Here is a 22,464-nt window from a genome sequence, read left to right as displayed (position 1 = left end):
AGCTATGGAAGTGTCTAGAACATTATACTGATTATTTTTAGTCAATAATCAAATTTTGAATAGCACCGTTAATCAAAACATTTGCAAAAGGCAAAATTTATCTATAATTGATGAGTCTTGTTTTATTTATAGAATAAGTCAAGAACAGGCCTCTCTTTAGCACTGAGCAAGTGTCCAGGACACCGCAATCGACAGGGGATTCGGCCTGTCTACAAAAAAGTTATTGTTTTCAGCCGTCGTTCTATTCTATGAACAAAATGCACGATTCATTGGAAAGATAATTGATTTGTAAATCAATTTTTGGTTACCTAATTTGAAGCTCAAACTCAGCGTTAAAATACACCTCAATTTTGACTGACTATTGACATAAAATATTTGACGTTAACCCAAAATATTCGGTTTTTTTAAATGCAAATAAAAAAATGTCTAATTAAATGCTGCCAACTATTATTTAAAGCACTAAAACCGCTGCATTGTCCAAAAAAACGCCCACAAAAACCTCACTTCAAATACCAATATTTGACTAAAATTGAAAATTATTGATCTTAGTACCCTATTTTTTTAATACTGTACAATTATTAATTAATAACATTTTATCCAATAATTTGAGGTCATTCAAACATTTTGAAAGGTCTCTTCTTCATCTAATTCGTAAAAACAATCAAACGAATCATTTATATAAATATGAATTCCTTTCAGACATACTTTTTTATATTTGATATCAAAATAAAAAATGCACCATTTCGAATTGGCTCTCGAATGAGGAAAGTAAGCAAAAAAAAATGAGAGTAATAAATTGAATCACACATAAATCAATTTCATATCAAAAATTTTATGGATACCATTTTTTTTCGGTGAATAAGGCATTGGTTAGTTTAAAATTTAATAAAAAAATTGTATAAATTCGAAAAACACGGTTGAAAATTATTTAAAAAATGAAAATTTAAGTTTAGTGTCAGGCGTAGGACTTGACAGACATACCTAGAAATTTGAGTTCGTTCTGTAATGAATGACAATTACTACGTCTGATAGATTAAATTAAAAACATTTTTTTTTTAGTTAAGGAACTGTTTCTTTTTTTTTTTTTTTTTTTTTTTTTTTTCGAATTAAATTATAGATTATTTGAAATAAATAAATAATAATATAAATTTTAAAATAATTAAAAAAATTCAGGTAATAATTTCATTAAATTTAAATGCCATTAACGCTCCATAATTTAGTATTGCAATCTTGACCCACAGACACCAGTGTTTCATTATCCAACCAAGCTAAACGTGTTATTTGACTTTGGGGGTGAGCATCTGAAAAATTAATTTTTAATTTTATTAAATTTTATTTCGAAATGGTAAGAAAAACAATACGGATATAGAGGGTTGTTCATTCAACGATTAATCGAGTTTTTTCTACGCTATCGCCCAAAATCCTTTATGAAGAATTAGGTAGCCGTAGGCTGGAGGCTAGAGAACGGTTGATTGCAGTAGAGAGAGACAGATAAGGACAGATACAGTAGGCGCGTATAGCTGTCTTCGTCTCTGTTATACGTTGATTATATACGCCTACAATTTCTGTCACTTTCTACCTCTCTTAATATGGTCAAAAATTTCTGTTTCCTACGTCAATACAGCTCTATGGTATTTTCTCTATCGATCAAATTGATCTTGTATAAGATCAATAAGAAATGAGAATCACCAGGTTGCTAAAAAAGCCATTAAATTCCTATAATAGTTGTCGGTCAATCGTGATTATTCCCGATTTATGAAAACTCAAAATACGAATATGCACTCGGGGCCGGATTTAGAACAGAGCCAGTGTTGCCGGGATCCCAGAGCCTCCAAGATCTTTTAAGACAAATTGGATTGAAGATCTTTAAAAATAGATTGTAAACATCAATGATTCAAGGACGCTTGTCGAATCTGACACTTCTTAGTTAGAAAAGCGACATACTTCGTGGTATGAATCAACTTTTGAAATGTATCATCCAAGTTGTCCAGGTAAGGGGCCTCCACCAAAAGTTAGCCCTAGGGACTCCGAATTCTAAATCCAACCCTGTATATACTTAAAAAATTAACTTACTTTTAATAATTAAATGTTTATTTGGTACTGAAACGGACCAAATAATAATATTCGTATCCAAAGCACCACTAGCCACTTTCAGTGAATCCGGTGAGAATGCCACCGAATTAACACGTGCATTATGAAAGCCCCATTCTTGATCATGCGCTGGTTTATAATCATCTTCAGCATTATACAGAATAACTTTACGATTTGCATCACATGCAACTAATAATTTTCCATTTGTTGAATACACACAATCGGTAACCGGTCCTAAATGTTCCAATTCTTTTTTTAAATTTAATTGGCTACCCGCTAGCGTGTAAATATGTACTTTATTATCACCAGCTCCAGTGATTGCTACATCACCGTTAGTACTAATTGAGACCGAACTAGGTTCATAATTGCATGGTATTGAACTAATTTTACGACCATTTTCAGCGACAATGATTTCTTTAACGGTGGCAGTGACAACTTTATTATCTTCAACGAATACATCCATTCCACGTGGTTGAGCACCAAGTGCTAATACATCTCCGGTGTATGATTTACTTTCGATGTTTACTTGCCGTAATGAATCGTCAATACCGCAAGTAAAGAGGGTGGTGTCTGTTGCTCGCATAGCGTTAATTTGATTTCCATGTCCAGTTCCGGTTATACGTTTACTTGTTCCATCGGTGACTGTCCAGGCAGTAACATTTCCATCATGTGATCCTGTGTAGATCTCTGAACGATCTTTGCTTAATTCTAATACTGTAATTGGTTTATTGTGGCCTTGAACGATTCTTAACGGTTTTGTTGGATCGTTTACATCCAAATAATTGATAAAACCACTAAGTGATACGGAAAGTAAGTGTGGACCTTGCCACAAACAAGCAACTTGTTGATCATCCACTGTTGAACCCATAACAAACTCGCTAACCATTTGTCGAGTTTCTACATCCCATAATCGACATGTTTTATCTCCTGATGCGGTTAATAATTGTTTACCATCTGGAGACCATGCAACGCCATATACACCACCTAATCAAAATTTATTCGAAAAAATTAGGTTGGTTTTGAAAATAAACATGTTTCTTTTCCGAAAAACCGAAAAAATTTCGCTGTCTCTTTGTCAAAATAAATCTATACTAACCCTTATGTGCTGGAGCACCAACTTCTCCAACTAAATCAGCGTTAGCACCATCATATAAAAATACTTTGCCATCAAAACCAGCTGACGCAAAATGACTACCACTTGGCGAATATCGTACCGCTTGTACGAATCGTGAATGTTCTTGTTTGGTCATTTTAAATTTGAATGGTGGTCCTTCAAAGACACCGATTGTATTGTCTTCAGATCCAGTCACGATACGGAATGGTCGAGCAGGCCGAAAATCACATGAGTTAATTGGTTTTGATTGACCGGATATTTCTCCAACAGATGTACCAGTTTCTGACATGAAAACATGTCCAAATCGTTCACGACCCTCACCAACGACAACCATTCGTTGATTATCTGGTGACCATGATATGTCTTTAATTGGACCACCAATTGGATGGAATTCATTTTTTAATAAATGTTCCTTGTTTACCGTGTCCCAAATACGAACTTTACCGGATTGATCTGCGAAATAAATAATCATTTTTTTAATCGATTTATCCATACAGGTACTGATGAGATATACAGAGTGTACCATTTATTATGTCGGAAAGAAAGCGTTACGTGGGTATTGGGGAACAATTTTTATGATATCAACTTACCTCCAGAAGCAATATAAAATCCACTTGGTGAATATTTTGCTACATTAACAGCGCATGAGTGTTCTGTGTAAACCTCTGATATTGCTGGATTCTGTAAAAACAAAAAACATAAAATAGACGTGTTAGAAATAATGCTTCAATCTCAATTTCATACAAAATTTGAGGATTTAGAAGATAGGGGATTTAATTTAGTCGTTCCTAATTTTATAACGACCTAAACAAAATTATTGAGGAAGGGATACAAAAAAGGATACTGAAAATCTAAAGTGGCCTTATATCAAATCTCACGAGAGCTCCCGCATACAAATTTTGACCACAGGCAACCAAGTATACACACGTATTATTTTTAATTTTTTTGAACGCCAAGTGTCGATTTATTGGCACCGATGTGGATACGAATAAGGTCAAGAACCTCTATCGATCATGTGATTATGAAAATAATAGTACCAAATGAAAGCTATTCATCTTTTCTTTTAAATTTACAAAATACATACAAATTCGAACAGATTAATGTTTGCTAAAGTTTGCTAAGATTATAAACAATAACCCACAATAATAATTTATCCTCTTCTCATATTTTGAAAGTTGTTATACAATTGACAAAATTAAAACTTCTACAAGAAAAAAACTACCCACAAAATTTAAAGACACTGTACCCAAACAAAATTCATGTAACACAAAATATTTACAACATTTTTTAGCAAAAAAATGAAATGAAAATACCCACAATAATAATTTATCGCCTTCCCACATTTTGAAAGTTGTTATAAAATTGACAAAATTAAAACTTCTGATTTTTCTACAAGGAAAAAAATACCCACAAAATTTGAAGACACTGTACCCATACAAAATTCATGCAACACAAAATATTTACAATTTTTTTTTGGCAAAAAACCGAAGTGAAAATATTGGAAATATCACAGAAATAGTTTTTTTTAAATAGTAAAATAAAAATAATCAAAACCTACCCCAATAAAAAGTAAAATAGGGTAAGAAACCTTATAAATAAATAATCGATTTCAAATATAAATAATATACACACCTCAATATTTCTTATAATCACTGAATTACCATTTGTATAAAGAAAATTTTTCCCTTTTGGATCGCCACCCAAAACTAATGGTTGTCCCCGTTGAGTACGTGGTAAAGTAGCGAAAATATATTCTACAAAAAAAATTTCCACAATTAAAAATTGTATAAAATAGTTTATTAATAAATAAACGGAAGTGCCGGCTTTGAAATTTATCATATGAACAAAATGATGAATCAAAAAAAAAACAACTTACTATTTGAATACGACATTATATATGTGAAATAAACTGAAAAATTAAAGAGCCCCAACACTATTATACACCCTTAATAAGAAAAATTATATGACAGAAAATTAATAATAAGAAAAAAAAACGTCAACTGTATGATTTTGACCAACGGGACAGAAATTTACACCCGTTTGCCTTATTTGGCATAACAAATTGTCATTGAACATGCGCATCCATCTTTCAATATATTGTACTCACTTTAACATATACAAAACTACCTTTAAATAGAAAAAGATACATAGATGTTAGTCCAAATATTAAGTGTCTTTTAAAAAATGATATTCTAATATGACTCAAATTTTTCAAAAAAAATAAAATAAAATAAAAACTCTTCATTATCATCTCAAATTATTTTATCAATTTTAATATACATATCTTTGCAATACTTCCAATATAATATATTCATCAAATATCAAATTATTCTTTTTTTGTTTTTGTAATCCTGATGACCTGAATTAATCAATATAGATTTATTAAATCTTTGATTAAGAAAATATTATTTTTTTAAAGCAAATGATCTTGAAATATATAACCATATTCGGTTTCCTTAACAAACTTAGGTCATAAACTTCTAAATAAATAATTTTAAAATTTAATTTTGTTCGTTATGTAATTTGTATGTCATATCTGTAATAAAATTGCCTATAAATTAAAAGAAAGTAAATTATCACTTAAATATTATTTCTCTAGCCTGTTTTAATCACAGGTGAAAGTCTTCAAGGGTCGAACTAGTTTTGTTTTATAAAGTTTGAACTGTCCAGTTTCCATGTAATAGAGTTTTTCTCTCAAGGTGGGGGATTGACAGGTTACTTTAAAGGAGAGAGCAGAAGAAATATAGGTTTAAGTGTTAGGGGCCAGGAAAATATATATTGAGGACATAAAACTCGAGTGGACAGGGTAGCAGGAAAAAAGGCACTTTTCTGGGCCAGGTCTAGTCCTCGGTCGTTGCGTACTTTGTACTGCGCATCAGGCTGTCTTTTGTTTTCAATCAATTAAAAGTGATTGAAAACAAATCACTTAGAAAGACTAGAGGAATCTACGGTTGTGGCATTCCTCTTAAATAATCGAGTAAATCGAAAAAATTCTATTTGTTCCTTTATTGTACATACATTACAACTTCTCTTCTGAAAGCATTTCTACCAAGTTATAAATTTAACACCAACATTCATTAGAAGAATGCAAGAATATCTTTTAGTATTCGAGTCAACAAACAGTATCAACATGAACATCCAATCATTTCGTCTAATAAAGCCTATAATATAAAAGTCTACAACACTCGTCTAGTAGTATGTAGTTTTTTTCAGAATAAAACAAAAATAATTTTATGCTTAGATAAGTTTTTTTTCTTAAATAAAGTTATATAAAAATCATTTATATATATATGAACAGATCTTATATAAGTTTGATAACTTTATTTAAATATTAAATATTCAGAATAATTTTAAATATATTTTGTATATAAAATAAAAAGCCTGTTTACGAGAAAACTATTTTTATTTATTTATTTATTATTTTAAAAACATGGAAGTTAGAACAGTTAAAAGTGTTGTACTTCAATCATTTGGTAATCATAGTAATATTAAGGTAATTATTTAGAAGTATATTTATTTTAGATAAAAAATTATTATCGGGTAATAACTGATTTAAGCACTTGTTACTAAGTATACTATCATAACTTATCCATATTCGATTATTATTTGATAAAGCTATTAATAACAAGTTTCCTAAAACAATACGGTTTATGTACATAATGTTTTTTATATTGAAAGTTTTTTATATATTATTTTATCTACCAAATCTCTAGGTAGTTATAAAATGCTATTTATTTTGAATTTTATTTCAAACATGTCTCTAAAAATATATATGTTTAAAATTAGTCCCTTGTTGCTATTTTATTGTAAAACATGCAGACATTCATTGCAATAAAAGAAAAAAACGATTAAGTGTGAGTTGGACTTACGTTTACGTAGAGAGGATTCCGCTATGAACCCTCGAGCCATCTATATTCTTGGATCAATCAAATTTAACGTTACTGCAATGTTTTTCAAAATTTAACTATCATGGTTTCCACATTTGGCCCAAGGAGTAGTATAAGCGACTTACTAACACGAAAAATGGAAAATACGACCCAAAATTAGTATGTTTCAAAAAAAATTTCATTCAAATCGAACAAAATTTGGCCAAGATATCCAAAAATTTGATTTTTTATACTCTATGACGTCATTAAAATCCAAAAAATTTAATTTTGCTCTATCACAGCCAAATTTTATCCTATTTGAATAATCAAAGTATGTAATCCGACTAATTTTGGGTCGTATTTTTCAAATTTTTGGTCAAATTTAACGTAACTGGATTATTTTTCAAAATTTAACTATCATGTTTTCCACAATTGGCCCAAGGAGTAGTATAAACGACTTACTAACACAAAAAATGGAAAATACGACCCAAAATTAGTATGTTTCAAAAAAAATTTCATTCAAATCGAATAAAATTTGGCCAAGATATCCAAAAATTTGATTTTGTATACTCTATGACGTCATTAAAATCCAAAAAATTTAATTTTGCTCTATCACAGCCAAATTTTACCCTATTTGAATAATCAAAGTACGTAATCCGACTAATTTTAGGTCTTATTTTTCAAATTTTTGGTCAAATTTAACGTAACTGCATTATTTTTCAAAATTTAGCTATCATGGTTTCCACATTTGGCCCAAAGAGTGGTATAAGCGACTTACTAACACAAAAAATGGAAAATATGACCCAAAATTAGTATGTTTCAAAAAAAATTTCATTCAAATCGAACAAAATTTGCCCAAGATATCCAAAAAATTGATTTTTTATACTCTATGACGTCATTGAAATCCAAAAAATTTGATTTTGCTCTATCACACCCAAATTTTATCCTATTTTAATAAACCAAGTATGTAATTCCACTAATTTTGGGTCATACTTTTCAAATTTCCGGCCATTTTTAACGTTTCTGCATTATTTTTCAAAGAAATTTCGAAAATTGTTAAATTTATTACAGATTGAAAATTTGCCAATAAACGAGCCAGAAAATTTAGACGAAGTTAAAGTTGATGTCTTCTATTGTGGATTAAATTTCTGTGATATAATTACACGTATTGGCCTCTTAGGTGGTGAGAAAAAGCCACCATTCATTTTAGGCATTGAATGTGCTGGCGTTGTGTCAGCATTAGGACCACAAAGTACGGATAATCCAAATCTACCAGAATTAAAAATTGGCGATCGTGTTGTTTGCTATAATTATTTGGGTGGATTGTTTCGTGAACAGATAATTTGTTCCAGAAATCAATGTTATCCCTTACCAGAAGCGATTAGTTTAAAACATGGTGTCGCATTATTTGTAAATTACGTAACAGCTTATATATGTTTATATGATTTAGGAAATTTAAAAAAATCGGAAAAAGTACTTATCAAAGCCAGCGCTGGTAAGTTGAAATGTGGCTTAAACCTATCTAATAATTTAATACTCTAGGCGCCAAGCCACAAATTCATAGTTGGAGAAACAATATTTTTATTGAAGCTGTTCGCACATTTTCGAAATGATTCTAAATCCGACAAGGAGATTATCTTGATGTTTGACCACTAAATTTTGACAAAAAGTGAGCTTTTTTCTTAATTAATCGATTTTTGTAACATTTTTCACTGTATTATATGTATAAGTCCTTGGACCTCGATAGGCTTCCAAATTCGGCATGGCGTCTAAAGTAACAAAGCGACAATTTGAACCGTAATTTGAACTGAAAAGTGTTTTTTTGTTAAATAACAGGTGGTGTAGGTTGGGCAGCTACACAATTAGCTAAAAATATTCCAAATACAATAATCTTCGGTACAGCATCTGATTCGAAACACCATGAAATAATAGCAAATGGAGTAACTGCCGCCTTATCAAATTCTAAATATATTGAACAAATCCAAAAACTTGCACCAGATGGCATTGATTTAATTTTAGAAAATGAAGCAATCGGAGAGGAATTTGTTAAAATTCGTTCCATACTAAAACCTCTAGGGCGTACAGTCGCTATTGGTAAAATGCATAAAATCCGAAATATTTTCCCAATAAGATTTAAAAAATAAAATATTTTTAGGTGCAAATAACATCGTCCGAAGTGAAAATAAACTTTCACTATTTGGTTTACTAAAACTTCGTTGGAATCAACGGGATATTTCAATCCAAGAATTAATGATCCACAATCGTTCAATATCTGGATTTCATTTAGGAACCTTGGCTAATACAAGTCCAGAGAAAATTCGCGAAGTATACGCGGTAATTTGTGAGTTATTCATAAATAAACAATTAAAACCACGTATTGATTCAGAATGGGAAATAGATGATTTCATTGAAGCAACCAAACGTATGGAAAGTCGTAAAAATATTGGAAAAATAATCCTTAAAATAAAGTAGGCTTAGAAAAACAAAATAATGTATTTTATAATAAATAAATTATAATAAATTCAATTCACTTGTTATGACTTATTGATATTATAAAAATCTTAAAAAAGAAAATATCAAAAAAAAATAATGCTGCGTCGTTGCGATTTAATTTTTGATATTTTCTTAATTTATTTGCCATAAAAAAGTATATTTATATGTAATTGTAATTTGTTATTAATTAATTTTTGTTCAATTAATTTTGTCAATATCATTAATAGTTATTTAATTTGTTGATCGTTTAAAAAAACGTTAAAAGTAGATATATTGCAATAAAATTTGAAATAAGCGCGCAATGTTGATTTAGCGAAAAGTTGACGGAACAAGAATAAACTAAACTTCCTGGAAGGGTATTAACGCACGCGCTGTTCGATCTTCTGAACAAGGTTCCCATCTTGGACACATGTGAGTATTAATTTTATTTAACGTCTTTTAAATAGTTTGTAAGTATATTAGTGGTTGTTTATTACAAAAATTTGTGAAGAGTTTATTTATATAAATATTTTTTTAATATTTGTGTTAAAATTTGTGTATTATTTATAAATTATTTCAAGTAATTAAAAAAAAAATTTTTTTTCTAATCCCCGGTATGTTGTTTGACAATGTACCCCATTTATTTCTAACCAGACCACGTTCGCGCCATATTGCCATAAATTTTCATAAAATTTCCAATTGTATTTTGTAAAATTGAATAAAATTATATTTTTTTATGGATATTTTTGTTCAAATATTTATTTGAGCTGTCCTTGACCCCCACATGCTTTGTGTGGTAATTGACCGCAATGCGATTCAATTTTTGTGTGTCCACATGTATTAAAATGCCGCGTGTACGCGTTTTTTTCATGTAATTTTTCGTTGAAATTCATTAAATATCGAGCTTAGAGTCACTTAGTACAATTTTTTTAGTTTGTATCTAAAGTGCTAAAAGAAAACTCGAAGAGTAAATTTCCAAGATTATGCATCGAAAATGGTTTAATTTATTATACCTATTTCGGTTACCTCACTGTGGAAACAAGAAAATTATTGAACTTCCAACGTAATAAAAAAGTATTGATTTTGATTTGTAAACTTTTCACAAATTTTAATTAGGCTTAGTTTATTTTCCAAGTGTTTTCTTGAATCCTAAATAAATTAATTTGGTTATTTTTATTAATTAGATTACGCCGGCCAAATCTACTCCAAATAAAAATAAATAAAAATGGCAGATATCGAAGACACACATTTTGAAACCGGAGATTCTGGTGCATCAGCCACTTATCCTATGCAATGTTCTGCTTTACGTAAAAATGGTTTTGTTATGCTCAAATCACGACCATGCAAAATTGTTGAAATGTCTACCTCAAAAACTGGAAAGCATGGTCACGCTAAGGTAAAAAAATTGTTCTTTTTTAATAAAATAATCGATAATTTTAATTAATTTACGGGGAAAAAATGTATGTCACGTGATTGAATCATGCAATTTTTTTTTTTCAACCTGAGAAGGTTCAAATATAAAAGGTCAATATTTTCGTGTGACCTAGTTGTATGTTGCAATCACACCATATTGACTCTTTTTATTAAATTTTATAATTACCCGACTCATGTAGGAGGAGGTTCTATTGTTTACCAAAAAAGTAATAAAAACTTTTATTTAATTTATTTTCAAAAACATTCAATTTGTCCACAAATAATCTATAATCCGACAAATTCGATGGTTCGGCAATGACCTGCAAAACGTTTGTCGGATAATCGGGTTTTTACTAATGGGATTCGGGAATTTTATGTAAACATTTATCACTATGTTTATATTTAATATTATTCCAAATTGGTTGACAGTAAAAGGGACATTTAAGTATTGGTAAACCTACAAATCCATGTTAACTCCGAGCTAGCACGGAACTTTAAAGCATGATCAACCTGTAGATCAGTGAATCAATCTCTGATGAATGATTTCCCGAGCGCAATCGCAAGGGAAAACCATTAATTATTCAAGTTTTGACAACGGATTCGTAATTTACGTTAAAAATGTTTCGTTTTCTTTACCTAACGTTCTAAGTTTTTATAAACGTTCTATTTATTAAAAGCTACTATTATTTACTTCAGATTCCACAGGTTTGCAAAAAAAAATTTGTTGTCAGCTGCATGAGATATTTTTACTAAATTATATGTTTTAGAATGCGCTGATTTCAGAAATGATAGCCATTTTTTTCTATCGTAAAGTTTTTTTGCAAATTCAAAAACAAAAAATTGGTTAAAGCACTCGTTTATTAAAAATTATACAGTAGCCTGAAAGCATAATGACATCCCATCTTCCTTGGTACCGTCTCTCGATATCGCGGATATCCTGGTGAAACCACTCCCCTTGTTTTTCAATGTAATCTCCCAGGTTTTCAGAAAATGTACCTTCAGGCTTATCTTGCATCCTTGAACTTCGTACGCTGCTAGTTGAACAATGGTTTTGTTGTCAGGATCCTTAGTATTTCCCAAAAACTTTCACACTACATCTTTGAACGATACACAAGCTTATTTTTCCTTCTCATTGATACTTTCTACAAAGAGGGTGCCGGTTAAAAGCCTTCTGATGTCAGGTGAGGCTCATGATAGTATCCGAATAACCTTTTCGATAAATTTAAGATGGCTATGTGAAGAATAAAGATAGCTTTAGCGTTAGATACACGATAGTATCCGAATTGTCTTGCCGGTAAATTTTTGACAAAAATTGAAATATCTAATTGATTTTAGTTAAAGCTATTCGATCGATAACGATAAGTTATTCGATCATTTACACGGTGTTTACAGAAACCACTTTGCGTTATTGAACAAACCCAAAGTTTATCAATAAATTGAGTACGAATGCCAACACGATTTTTAATAAATCTAGTGCTAAATTTCGTTACTCATTAGTGGGGGGATCCATTTTGTATGCAAATTATCGCTTGAATTACTAATCAATTCGAAAATTTCGATAGGAAGAGGCTTCATTCTTATGTTTATCGTTCTTAGTTTTGTAGAAATTAATCTCTTTCAATTTCGCTAAGATTAAAAATTAAAATCGAGCCTAGAGTCACTAATTAATAATTTCAATTATTTTTTAGTGCTACAGGTAACTCGAAGAGTAAAGAATCATTTTATGCCCTAATTTAACTAATTTTTAGTGTAAATTAGGTACCAAAATGATAACATTTTCACCTGTACTAAATCACTTCGAAAAAAATAATGAATCGTTTTCGAAAAATCTAATAATATTTGTTGTTGTTGTTTCAAGGTTCATATGATTGGTATCGATATATTTACTGGTAAAAAATATGAAGATATTTGTCCATCTACTCACAATATGGATGTACCACATGTTAAACGTGAAGATTACCAATTAACAGATATCTCTGATGATGGTTACTTATCTTTAATGTCTGACAATGGTGAATTACGTGAAGATCTTAAAATTCCAGATGGTGAACTTGGTACACAACTTCGTAGTGACTTTGATGCTGGTAAAGAACTCTTGGTAAGTTTCATATCACAATCATTGAATTTAGATAATAAGTTCAATCGAGCCTAGAGTCACTAGTAAATATTATTTTCAATGATTTATTAGTGCTACAGGTAACTCGAAGATTAAACGAGGTCCTTTTTATGCCCTGCTTTAGTTTTATTTAAATAACTTTAATAGGCACCAAAATTGGACACAATTTATTTAGATTTAGGATCAAGCTTTAACTGGAAATTTGGATAGATGACTGATATCGACTGAAGTTGACTTGGATACCATAACAAAAATTGAAAGTTAAATTAAAGAAGTTAAACGAAGAAGTTATAAGCCATGGAAACTACACAAAATGAGAGAAATCAACTCAGGGGAGAGATTTAACAAAAAATTTCAAAAAAATGGCAGAAATTATAGCGTTGCTATTGTTCGTTTTGCACCGAAGTCCATTGCACGAACAAAATACTAAAAAAATGCGTCATACTTTTAATATCAAAGATCAAATACGCTCTTTGCTCTCGCTCCAATATCCGGTGCAAAAGAAACACTACGGACATCTTATTTTTGGCAGATATTTGGTTTGGAATCTCTTTGTGTTTTGTTGCCGTCTCTTTCTTACGAAAAAGAGTTATCTCTATGGAGCATTAAACGTTAATGTTTGCCGAACTTAATAATCTAAAAAATGGCTGTTTAATAATCTAAACTTAGACTTCCACCCACACATCACTTCCAAAATTTTTGCTAACAATTTTGTTTTTTTTGTTTTAATTTCAGTGCACTGTATTAAAATCCTGTGGTGAAGAGGTCGTAATTGCTATTAAAAACAACACCGCTTTGGAGAAATAATCAACGATTGTACTGTTGGGGGGCAACGATGTTGAGGAGGAGGAGTAGGGGAGAGTGTGGAGAGTGGTGTGGCGTGTGGAAATTGGAGACGTCTATGTTGGGGTTAATTTTTTTCACTGGGAACCTGGGGGGGTGGGAGGGGTTTATTAATTAATAATTATATATATATGGGGGGATGAATATTATATAATTAATAAGAATTGTGAAAAATAACCTACTCTATTATTTTTTAAAGTAGAGGAAAATACGGAAAAAACATAATTTAATAACTGCTGTTGAAGTGAATTATTTAAAAATAATAATTATTAATAAAAAAACAAGTTTCCATTGACTGATCACAAAAAAAAAACATCTCTTATATATATTTAATAATGCCTGTTTATGAATTATAATAATATTTAAATAAAAAAAATAATTTGGGAATGCTGCTGCGCACCACAAAATTTAAAAAATCGAAAAAAAAAAAGCATTTCAAAAAAAAAAACCTTTGTACTAATCTTTTTTCCTTTTTGTTAAAAACAAACTTTTTATATTTTTTGGGCGCCAGTCTTGACCTAAAGTATTTTAATTTTTTATTTTCTTTTCATTTATCAATTTTTGCTACAATATTTTGTAAGACGAAAGTTGAATACATGTACGCCAAGCGCAAATGTTAATGCGCATTTAAAGTATTTGTAAACATCTTTCCGATTTAAAAATAATAATAAAAAAACTGGCACACAGTGGAAGAAGTAAAATTAAAATGGTGTGGCGAGCGATGATGGACGTTTAAGCTTTGTTCTTCAATGTGTAAACCCCTTGTAGATTTATTGAGTTTCCCCAATTGCTGAATGAATGTTTTTACATGTTGAAAATAAAAAATATATTACAATTTTATATTGACTGCGTTCCAAACGTGATTTTTCATTTTTTTTTTCTATTTTGCCTTATTTTTTTTTCCTATTTTTTCACTAATGGTGGTCCGGCAGACGTACGTCATAAATCTGTACGAGATGAATTCGTTGAGGTTTTAAATATCAGTCAAGAATAGCCTATCTTCCGTTTTTCGATAAGATTTAAGATGAGGGAGATAGAATTTCGGAGAGGCTTTTTGACATGACTGAATCGTGAAGCAAGGAGGTTTATGTAGCGATGGACGATATATATTTTAATAAAAATGCACCTGATTCATCTATGTTAAAAAGTTTCCCCAAAATTAATTCAAATTTAAGTGTTTCTATCAAGAACATATAAAATTAAGATGAAACCTATGCCGAGCTATAAGCGCCCGTAGATGAATTTAAGGTGCCTATCTAGGGGAGTCTAGTTTCCTCGGCCGTTGCGTAATTTGTACTGTTCATCATGCTGTCCAAGTGACGTGAAAACAAAAGACAGTCTGGTTCGCAGTGCAAAGTGCGCCACGACCAAGGGGACTAGACGAGATATTCCTCTTTTTTTCCTGCTACCCTCTCCACTCTAGTTTTACGTTCATATGTTCTTGGTTTCTATCTTCACTCGGAATGGAAGTTACGAGATAGAATTTTGGTAAAAAACGTTAGAAAGGACGATCTCTAACTGGTATTAAATTCTTGACGCAACCGCTTTGTACGATTTTTTTCTGTACACCTGTCGGGCCAACTAGGCTTGGTCCAAAATATATTATTTTTTGGAGAAATTCATGGTTTTTTATATTAATAAAACTTGCATTAAACTGTGAGTAGAGTAAATTTTCCACACAAATAAGTTATAAAAATTGCGTGACCTTGAAAGAAAAATGAGTTTTATTGTACCTAAAAATCATTGATTTGTTCCAAATCTGAGTGTGGACCGCATCTAAATAAAGTTAACTTCTCAAATATTGACGTAAAATTTGAATGTTTTTAAAATAAATAGGGTCTATACTAACAAAAAAACAAATTGTTTAACTCGATTTCTTAATTTTCTCAATAGTTATTTTGGGCGAAATATTTTTGTTTTTTTTTAATTGAAATTCGCTCGAAATAAGTAAAGTACATTTTTTAATATTTTTTTAATTATTATAATTAAAAAATAAAAATGAATAAAAGGAAGCTACGATAAAAATAAATAATCTTAAGTTTTCTATTTTAATTTTTTGTTTCATTTTCTAATTAAAAAAAAAAATCTTTATTGTATAATTGTAACTTTTTTTTATTTGAAATGATTTTTTGAAATAAATAAAAATACTCTGTGAATATTTTTAGATTTTTCATTTATTTATAAAAAAAAAAGAATATAATCTCAAATTTGGATTAGAGTTAAAAACAGGGTTCCTAAGATTAGAAAGCTGTCAAAATTTTGACCATATATGGATTTGACCAAAAACATTTTATTTTGCAAATTGTAAAAATTTTGTATTCTTTAAAAATAAAGATATGAAATTTTACATGGATTTTTAAAACTTCAAGCCTATGAAAAGTTTTTGCAAAACAAGAGCGAAAACAGAAAATTTTCCTGATTTATATCTAACCTAACATTTTAATAGTTTTTATAATAATTATTGAAAAATAATGTATATTTCAGAAATGGAAGTTGGATATTTAATTTTTCTAAATGAAGCTTTTTATAATAAATTTTAGAAAGCTTTTATATTTATGACCTGTATGACGTATCAAATGAAACCGGTTTTCATGAATGGAGAATATAGTATAGGCGCTGTAGATTATGTTTTAGAAACTTTACTAAAGCTAATGAATAAACAGAAAAACTTCATCACTAGGCTAAGCAAACAGTTAAACGTTATCGATCCAAGTCATTTTCCCAGCTGCCTGATTGAATGGTCGATTAAAGTTCAGGCCGCTAGTTGAACGGCGCCCCGTTTAATAAAAAGTCTACCCTGATAATTAACCGAGTTGGTTGTGACTTAAAGATTAAATAGCTGAATGTTTGTCACTTTATAAACGAAATGATGATTCGATCACGGTTTCTTTTCCGATAGATTTTAAAGACGAAGCAAGTGTTTCCAAGGCCAAAAGATCAATAACACAACATTAACTAAAACCGAACGATTACTTAAAATACTATTCTTATTTTGTTCGTCTTATCTTGTAGAATTCTATAACAATCTATTGTCACTCTTTTTTTTCGCCCTAAAACTATTGGGATCTGACAAAAGGAGGCATGACACCTGGTTGCCAAAGTAGAAACTAATTTTAAGTTACAGCTGTTAGTGTTGAGCATTGAAAAGTTTGGAGTTGATTACTTTTTGCAAGTTATAATTACAACAATAATAAAAAATTGCAACTCTTCTTGAAAAATTGCACAAAGGGTATGTATTGCTATGTTATTTTTAAAATTTGTCACTTTATATCAGCCATGTTTTTTTAGCCCCGCCCATATGTCAGATCTCAATAGTCGATTCAAATATTGGCCTTTAGCGGTGGCTTTAATCAAGACAATTTACTGGGAAAAATATCCGAACCTAATATCCCACTCTTCGCTTGAGATGTTGGTATATTAGTAACGTGTCTTTGTTTTCCGATACATATCAACTTCTGCCCACAAATTATGAGTAATAATTTTTAAAATATGAGATCATTGGTCTTAATCTGTGCTTGTGTTAGGGACTTTTAATATTCCCCATGTAACGCGAAACTGTGAAAACTAAATTAGATGTGTTGTATATTTTTTATTTACTTAATTCTGTGATACCGTACAAAAATAATAAAACACAAAATTTAAATTAAAAATGGTGTGTATTATTTAAAATTTTTTTGATTTTTATTTAAAATTTCTTAATAAAAATATCGATTTAAAATTTTATCAATTATTATTTTTTGACTCTATGGCTATTTGACATGTGTCAAAAATAATCCACGCCCTCAAAAGTGAATACATTCGCTAATAAAAGTTTTTAATTTAAAATTGTTCGAATCCATAAATGAAAGGAAGCATTTGCATGAGTCATATCTAAAATATTCGTTAAATTTTTTGTAAAAGAACTATGAATTATGTAAATATAGAGCTATTTTATGTCGAAATAAGTTTTTTGGAAGTAATCGTTTTTTTTTTGGACTTTTTTTTTCTCTATAGACGGAGCAACAGATGGATTGTGCATTAGATTTAATGCGACGACTTCCACCTCAACAAATTGAGAAAAATTTAAGTGACCTCATTGATTTAGTTCCAAGTTTATGTGAAGATTTGTTATCGTCTGTTGATCAACCACTCAAAATTGCTAAAGATAAAGAGAGTGGTAAAGATTATTTATTGTGTGATTATAACAGAGATGGAGATTCTTACAGGTAAGCTTAAGAGCCTCCCGGCTAAATTACAATTTTCAAAACTACAAAAAAGAATTTTTTTATTCAAATAAAATAAGAGATAAGATAAAACTTTGTTATTCAAACCTCTGTTTGATATTTTTTCTCTGAATTCAAATATTCATATTTTTTGTTGACTTGGAAATCGAAATTTTCATGAATATCGTAGTTAACAAGCTTTATTATCGAGAAAGTAAAACCGAAAAGACAGTCTGGCCCTGGCCTCGCCGCTAGATGTTTATAAGAGCCGATAGAAAGTGTATTCAACAAAATTATCCTCATGTGAATTTGAGTTTTTTCGATTTACACCCATAAAGTAGCACAGAAGTACCCTACTTCCGGACACCACTTTCTCTTGATTTAACATTTATTGAGACGTAAGACAGACTGGGAAATGTACGTCGATACTTTTCAAAATTTATTGCCAGTAAAGGTTCCGGTCCCTCCCACCTCAAAGGAAGAGCTAGACCAATTAGTGGGAACCCGCACTACGGCATGCAATGAAGCTACTAAAGCATCATGTCCAACAAGGATAACCAAGGGGAAATCGAAACCTCCATGGTGGTCTCCCGAAATTGGTATCCTTTGGAAAAATTGCCGATGCTTATTCAATCTCGCCAAAAGAACCAATCTGTGGAACGCCTACAAGGCCAGCTTGAACACCTTCAAAAAAGCATTAAGGCTTGCAAAAAGGACCTCTTGGGCAGACTTCTGCGAAAAAATAGAGGCAACCTCGGAGGCGAGCCGACTAAGAAAAATTCTATCCTCAAGTCCAATGGCACCAGGACATCTGAAAGACCCTATGACTGGCCAATGGACGGAATCAAGCTTGGGCACTCTGGAGCTTCTGGTCATTTAATCATGATCTTTCTTAGCATTTTTACCTAATCTCACCTTTTTTGAGATATAATCATTTGAAAAAAGCGGATTTTCGCTGAAAATTCGTTATTAAAGAAAATAAAGATTATTTTGTGGTTCCGATCAAAAATTTAAATTGAAAGCTATTACTTATTATATTTTGGGTCATTCTTAACACTTTTTAACTCTTGACAATTTTTGCCAAACCTCGCTGTTTCCGATGTGTTTTTTCCGAAAATAAAGTTTATTTTGTGGTTTTGGTCAATAATTTTATTTTAAAACTATGATACTATATTTTGGATCATTCTTTTCACTTTTTACGTCGCCGTTTTCGATATAAAAGTATATTCCTCGACCATTATTGAAAATTATTTTTTTTAATTGAAACTAAATTGAATATGCAGATCGCCATGGTCAAACACATATTATCCACCATTAGAGGATGGTTCAATGCCATCAGAACGTTTACGACGATTAGAAGTTGATGCAAATTATGCATTTGATCAATATCGTGAAATGTACTTCGAAGGTGGTGTATCATCCGTATACCTATGGGATTTAGATCATGGATTTGCTGGTGTGATACTTATTAAAAAGGCTGGTGATGGCTCAAAAAAGATTAAAGGCTGTTGGGATTCAATTCATGTGGTTGAAGTACAGGAGAAAAGTTCTGGCCGTAATGCACATTATAAATTAACATCAACGGCTATGTTATGGCTACAAACTAATAAACAAGGTTCCGGTACTATGAATTTAGGTAAATTTTAATTATATTCAAATTTTATCTTATTAAAATTATCTTATTTAAAAATTTTTCTTAGGGGGTAGTTTAACACGACAAATTGAACAAGACTTCCCAGTAAGTGAATCAAGCCCACATATTGCAAATATTGGAAAGATGGTAGAAGATATGGAGAATAAAATACGAAATACATTAAATGAAATATATTTTGGTAAAACAAAAGATATTGTAAACGGTTTACGTAGCGTACAACCACTTGCCGATCAACGGAAACAAGCAGCATTACGTCAAGATTTAGCTGCCGCATTACAACGTCGTCAAGCAAAAGGTGATAACTGACATGATCATATACAACAGCAAACTACAAATGATAATAATAGCGGATTTGATAATGATAGCGGATTTGATTTATCATCGTGTCACGAATACTATTATTATGGTGATAATCATTCTAACGGCGTTTAAAAAAAACAGTTATTTATTAAATCAAAGCAAGACAATTATTAATTATTATTGTTGAGATTTTTCTTTTGCAGTAAATAATAGGGAAAATGTGTAAACTGTTAAGTAAAACGGCCACAAATCGTACGACCTCAAAACGGAAAAGTCCATAAATCCATAAATGGTCAATTGCTTACGACTTTGACTTGAGATTTAAATCACTTTATACCTTGATAATCGAATTTCGATTAGCGAAATGCGATAACTTCAGAGAACTTCATCTCTAAGATCATATTTCGTCCTGTTTTATGAAATGGGATCCAATAATAATAATAAAACATAAAATGGGTACCACAAGCCATGCAGCAAGCCCACAGCTTCTCTGCTGGGATTTCTCCCATAATTGTTGAAACCAAGGTTTCAAACCCAAACATTCTGTACCCGACGCCCTTCAGATTAGATGAGATCTCTATTTTAAATATCTTTATAAAAGAGGGGTAAGGGAGTTGGTAAGTTAACCCGCTTATTAAATCTTGGCTTGCAGAAGAAAGGGTTGTAGAATTGATACTCGTAAAAGGTACTTCTTTACACTAATTTAATTTTCGCCTTGAGTTCAATTTAGAAAATTTTTGTACGTTACGTGGCAATAAAGTTTGTACATAATACGTTTTCCCTATTCTGAAATTTGGTAACCAACCCCCCACTCAAATTAGAATCAAAATATGTATTTTAGGTCGTCTTTTATAGAAAAATTTATTTTACTGCGAGAATTAAAGCTCAATCGAAAACCGAATTTGTTATCAAATACAAATCCCATTTAATTTTTAAATTGATTATTGACGATTTATTAATTTAAAAATTAAATTGAGTTTACGACTTCGTATTAAAAAATAGTCTCTCTTATTAATTTTCATTTTTTTTTATGTGAAGATAATCTTTATTTCTTACAGCACAATAAAACCAATAGGACCAGGGCCAGACATTGTATTTGACAGTCATTTCAGAACGAAAATAGAAATTTGAGTGACTGTTATTAAGATGATTTTCATAGCTGGGGATTTTGCCTTCTTCTTATTTGATTTTTGTCCTCAATGAGAATAGTTGCTCCCGAATATTAAAATTTCATAGAGAAAAATATCTGTTAGGCACAACCTTGACAACATTCTTTCATATTTTCAACCGTTCTGACATGATTGCGAATTAATACGCCTGGTCATAGACCTAGTAAAACCATGATTTTCATTTCAAAAAAAAGCATTCCTTGAATATGTGCTTTTGAAATGAAATAAAAATTTAATAAAAAATGTTATTACCTACTCTAGACTAACAATTAATAGCTTTAAAAAGATAACTTTTAAAAACTATTGCAATCGTTATTGAATTTTTATCTATATTTCATTAAAAAAAAACCGTCAATATATTTATTTTTATTTCGAAAATATATAATATTATTAAAAATCAAATTAATTCATTATTTTTAGTTATTGTGTTCATTGTAGAGAGCCTTAATTTGTGGTATTCCATTGTAAGCTGGGCTGAAATAAAATTTCAAACTTTTTTTGCTTGAGTGCATTACGTTTCAAATTTTGAGGGTGGGTTCAGTTAAAACTTTCGGAATTTAGACAAAAATTAAGATAGAACATAGATTTTAATACCAGTCAAAGATTAAAATCTCGATTGGTATTAAAATTGTGGTAGAACATAGATTTTAATACCAGTCAAAGTTTAAAATCTCGACGCACCAATCTCGTACAGATTTTTTCCCTGTAACTATCAGAATAACTGTCAGAAAAAAATTTTGAAATTTTATTTCATTCCAACTTATTTGAATTTTATTTTTCCAGATTGAAACACATCTTTCGATTTATTTATTTATTTCTACTTGTCCTGAGTGTCGTCCTATAAAACAAAAAAAAAATCATCTATCAACTGTTAATTAATGAAATAAAAGTATTTTTTTTCTTTAGTCCTTTTTTTTTTAATTCCTAAATATGAAATCCAACCTATATTCCCTTTTTTTACATTTTTATATGTTTTTTAAGTAGTCAATTTTTAACGTTAAAAATATAATTTTTATTCCTTTTAAGGAAATTTTGAATCAAACAGGTAAGTTTCGCTTACAAAATTGGATTTTCAAGCCAAAATTGTGTCGGTATATCCACGATATTAGAAACCACAAATTTTAGGTCGATATCTCGTTCATTTGTTTAGAAAAGAAAGATCTACCATAAACCATTGGAAGGGAAATTCATACTTATTTTGGCTAATTTCTAACTTTCCTGTAG

General features: G+C 30.3%; 4 protein-coding genes and 1 non-coding gene across 8 annotated transcripts; 4 read left to right on the top strand and 1 right to left on the bottom strand.

Moving 5' to 3' along the window:
- Positions 1–1,158: 1,158 nt before the first annotated feature.
- LOC123301768 (actin-interacting protein 1) lies at positions 1,159–5,253 on the bottom strand. Its single transcript, XM_044884662.1, has 6 exons — positions 5,082–5,253; positions 4,838–4,959; positions 3,796–3,886; positions 3,188–3,658; positions 2,074–3,075; positions 1,159–1,301 (listed from the first exon to the last, which is right to left on the bottom strand). The coding sequence occupies exons 1-6, from the start codon at positions 5,095–5,097 to the stop codon at positions 1,192–1,194; spliced, it is 1,812 nt and encodes a 603-aa protein (XP_044740597.1). The 5' UTR covers positions 5,098–5,253; the 3' UTR covers positions 1,159–1,191.
- A 1,341-nt stretch (positions 5,254–6,594) lies between these two features.
- LOC123300391 (synaptic vesicle membrane protein VAT-1 homolog) lies at positions 6,595–9,543 on the top strand. Its single transcript, XM_044882961.1, has 4 exons — positions 6,595–6,698; positions 8,143–8,566; positions 8,908–9,165; positions 9,227–9,543. Exons 1-4 carry the CDS (start codon positions 6,636–6,638, stop codon positions 9,541–9,543), a joined length of 1,062 nt encoding a protein of 353 aa, XP_044738896.1. The 5' UTR covers positions 6,595–6,635.
- Positions 9,544–10,711: 1,168 nt separating this feature from the next.
- On the top strand, positions 10,712–13,962 carry LOC123301780 (eukaryotic translation initiation factor 5A). Its single transcript, XM_044884679.1, has 3 exons — positions 10,712–10,939; positions 12,815–13,054; positions 13,808–13,962. Exons 1-3 carry the CDS (start codon positions 10,769–10,771, stop codon positions 13,877–13,879), a joined length of 483 nt encoding a protein of 160 aa, XP_044740614.1. The 5' UTR covers positions 10,712–10,768; the 3' UTR covers positions 13,880–13,962.
- Positions 12,601–12,734, top strand: LOC123301915. Its single transcript, XR_006535471.1, has one exon. It is a non-coding gene; the product is annotated as a small nucleolar RNA SNORA3/SNORA45 family (small nucleolar RNA).
- Positions 13,963–17,334: 3,372 nt separating the features above from the next.
- Positions 17,335–22,079, top strand: LOC123301776 (F-actin-capping protein subunit beta). 4 transcript variants are annotated; one of them, XM_044884672.1, is made up of 5 exons: positions 17,719–17,828; positions 17,909–18,120; positions 19,401–19,753; positions 19,818–20,066; positions 21,130–21,574. In XM_044884672.1, the coding sequence occupies exons 1-5, from the start codon at positions 17,820–17,822 to the stop codon at positions 21,135–21,137; spliced, it is 831 nt and encodes a 276-aa protein (XP_044740607.1). In that variant the 5' UTR covers positions 17,719–17,819; the 3' UTR covers positions 21,138–21,574. The 4 variants fall into 4 exon arrangements, with proteins under 4 accessions (XP_044740608.1, XP_044740607.1, XP_044740609.1 ...); XM_044884674.1 differs by lacking the exon at positions 21,130–21,574 and adding an exon at positions 22,024–22,079 and having other exon boundaries at positions 17,720–17,828; XM_044884673.1 differs by lacking the exons at positions 17,719–17,828; positions 21,130–21,574 and adding an exon at positions 17,335–17,567 and having other exon boundaries at positions 19,818–21,043.
- Positions 22,080–22,464: the final 385 nt, after the last annotated feature.

The sequence above is a fragment of the Chrysoperla carnea genome, chromosome 5 (assembly GCF_905475395.1).
Source record: "Chrysoperla carnea chromosome 5, inChrCarn1.1, whole genome shotgun sequence".
Classification (NCBI taxonomy): Eukaryota; Metazoa; Arthropoda; class Insecta; order Neuroptera; family Chrysopidae; genus Chrysoperla; species Chrysoperla carnea.
Note: the sequence above shows the minus strand (reverse complement) of the source record. Positions and strands in the feature narration are given on the sequence as shown.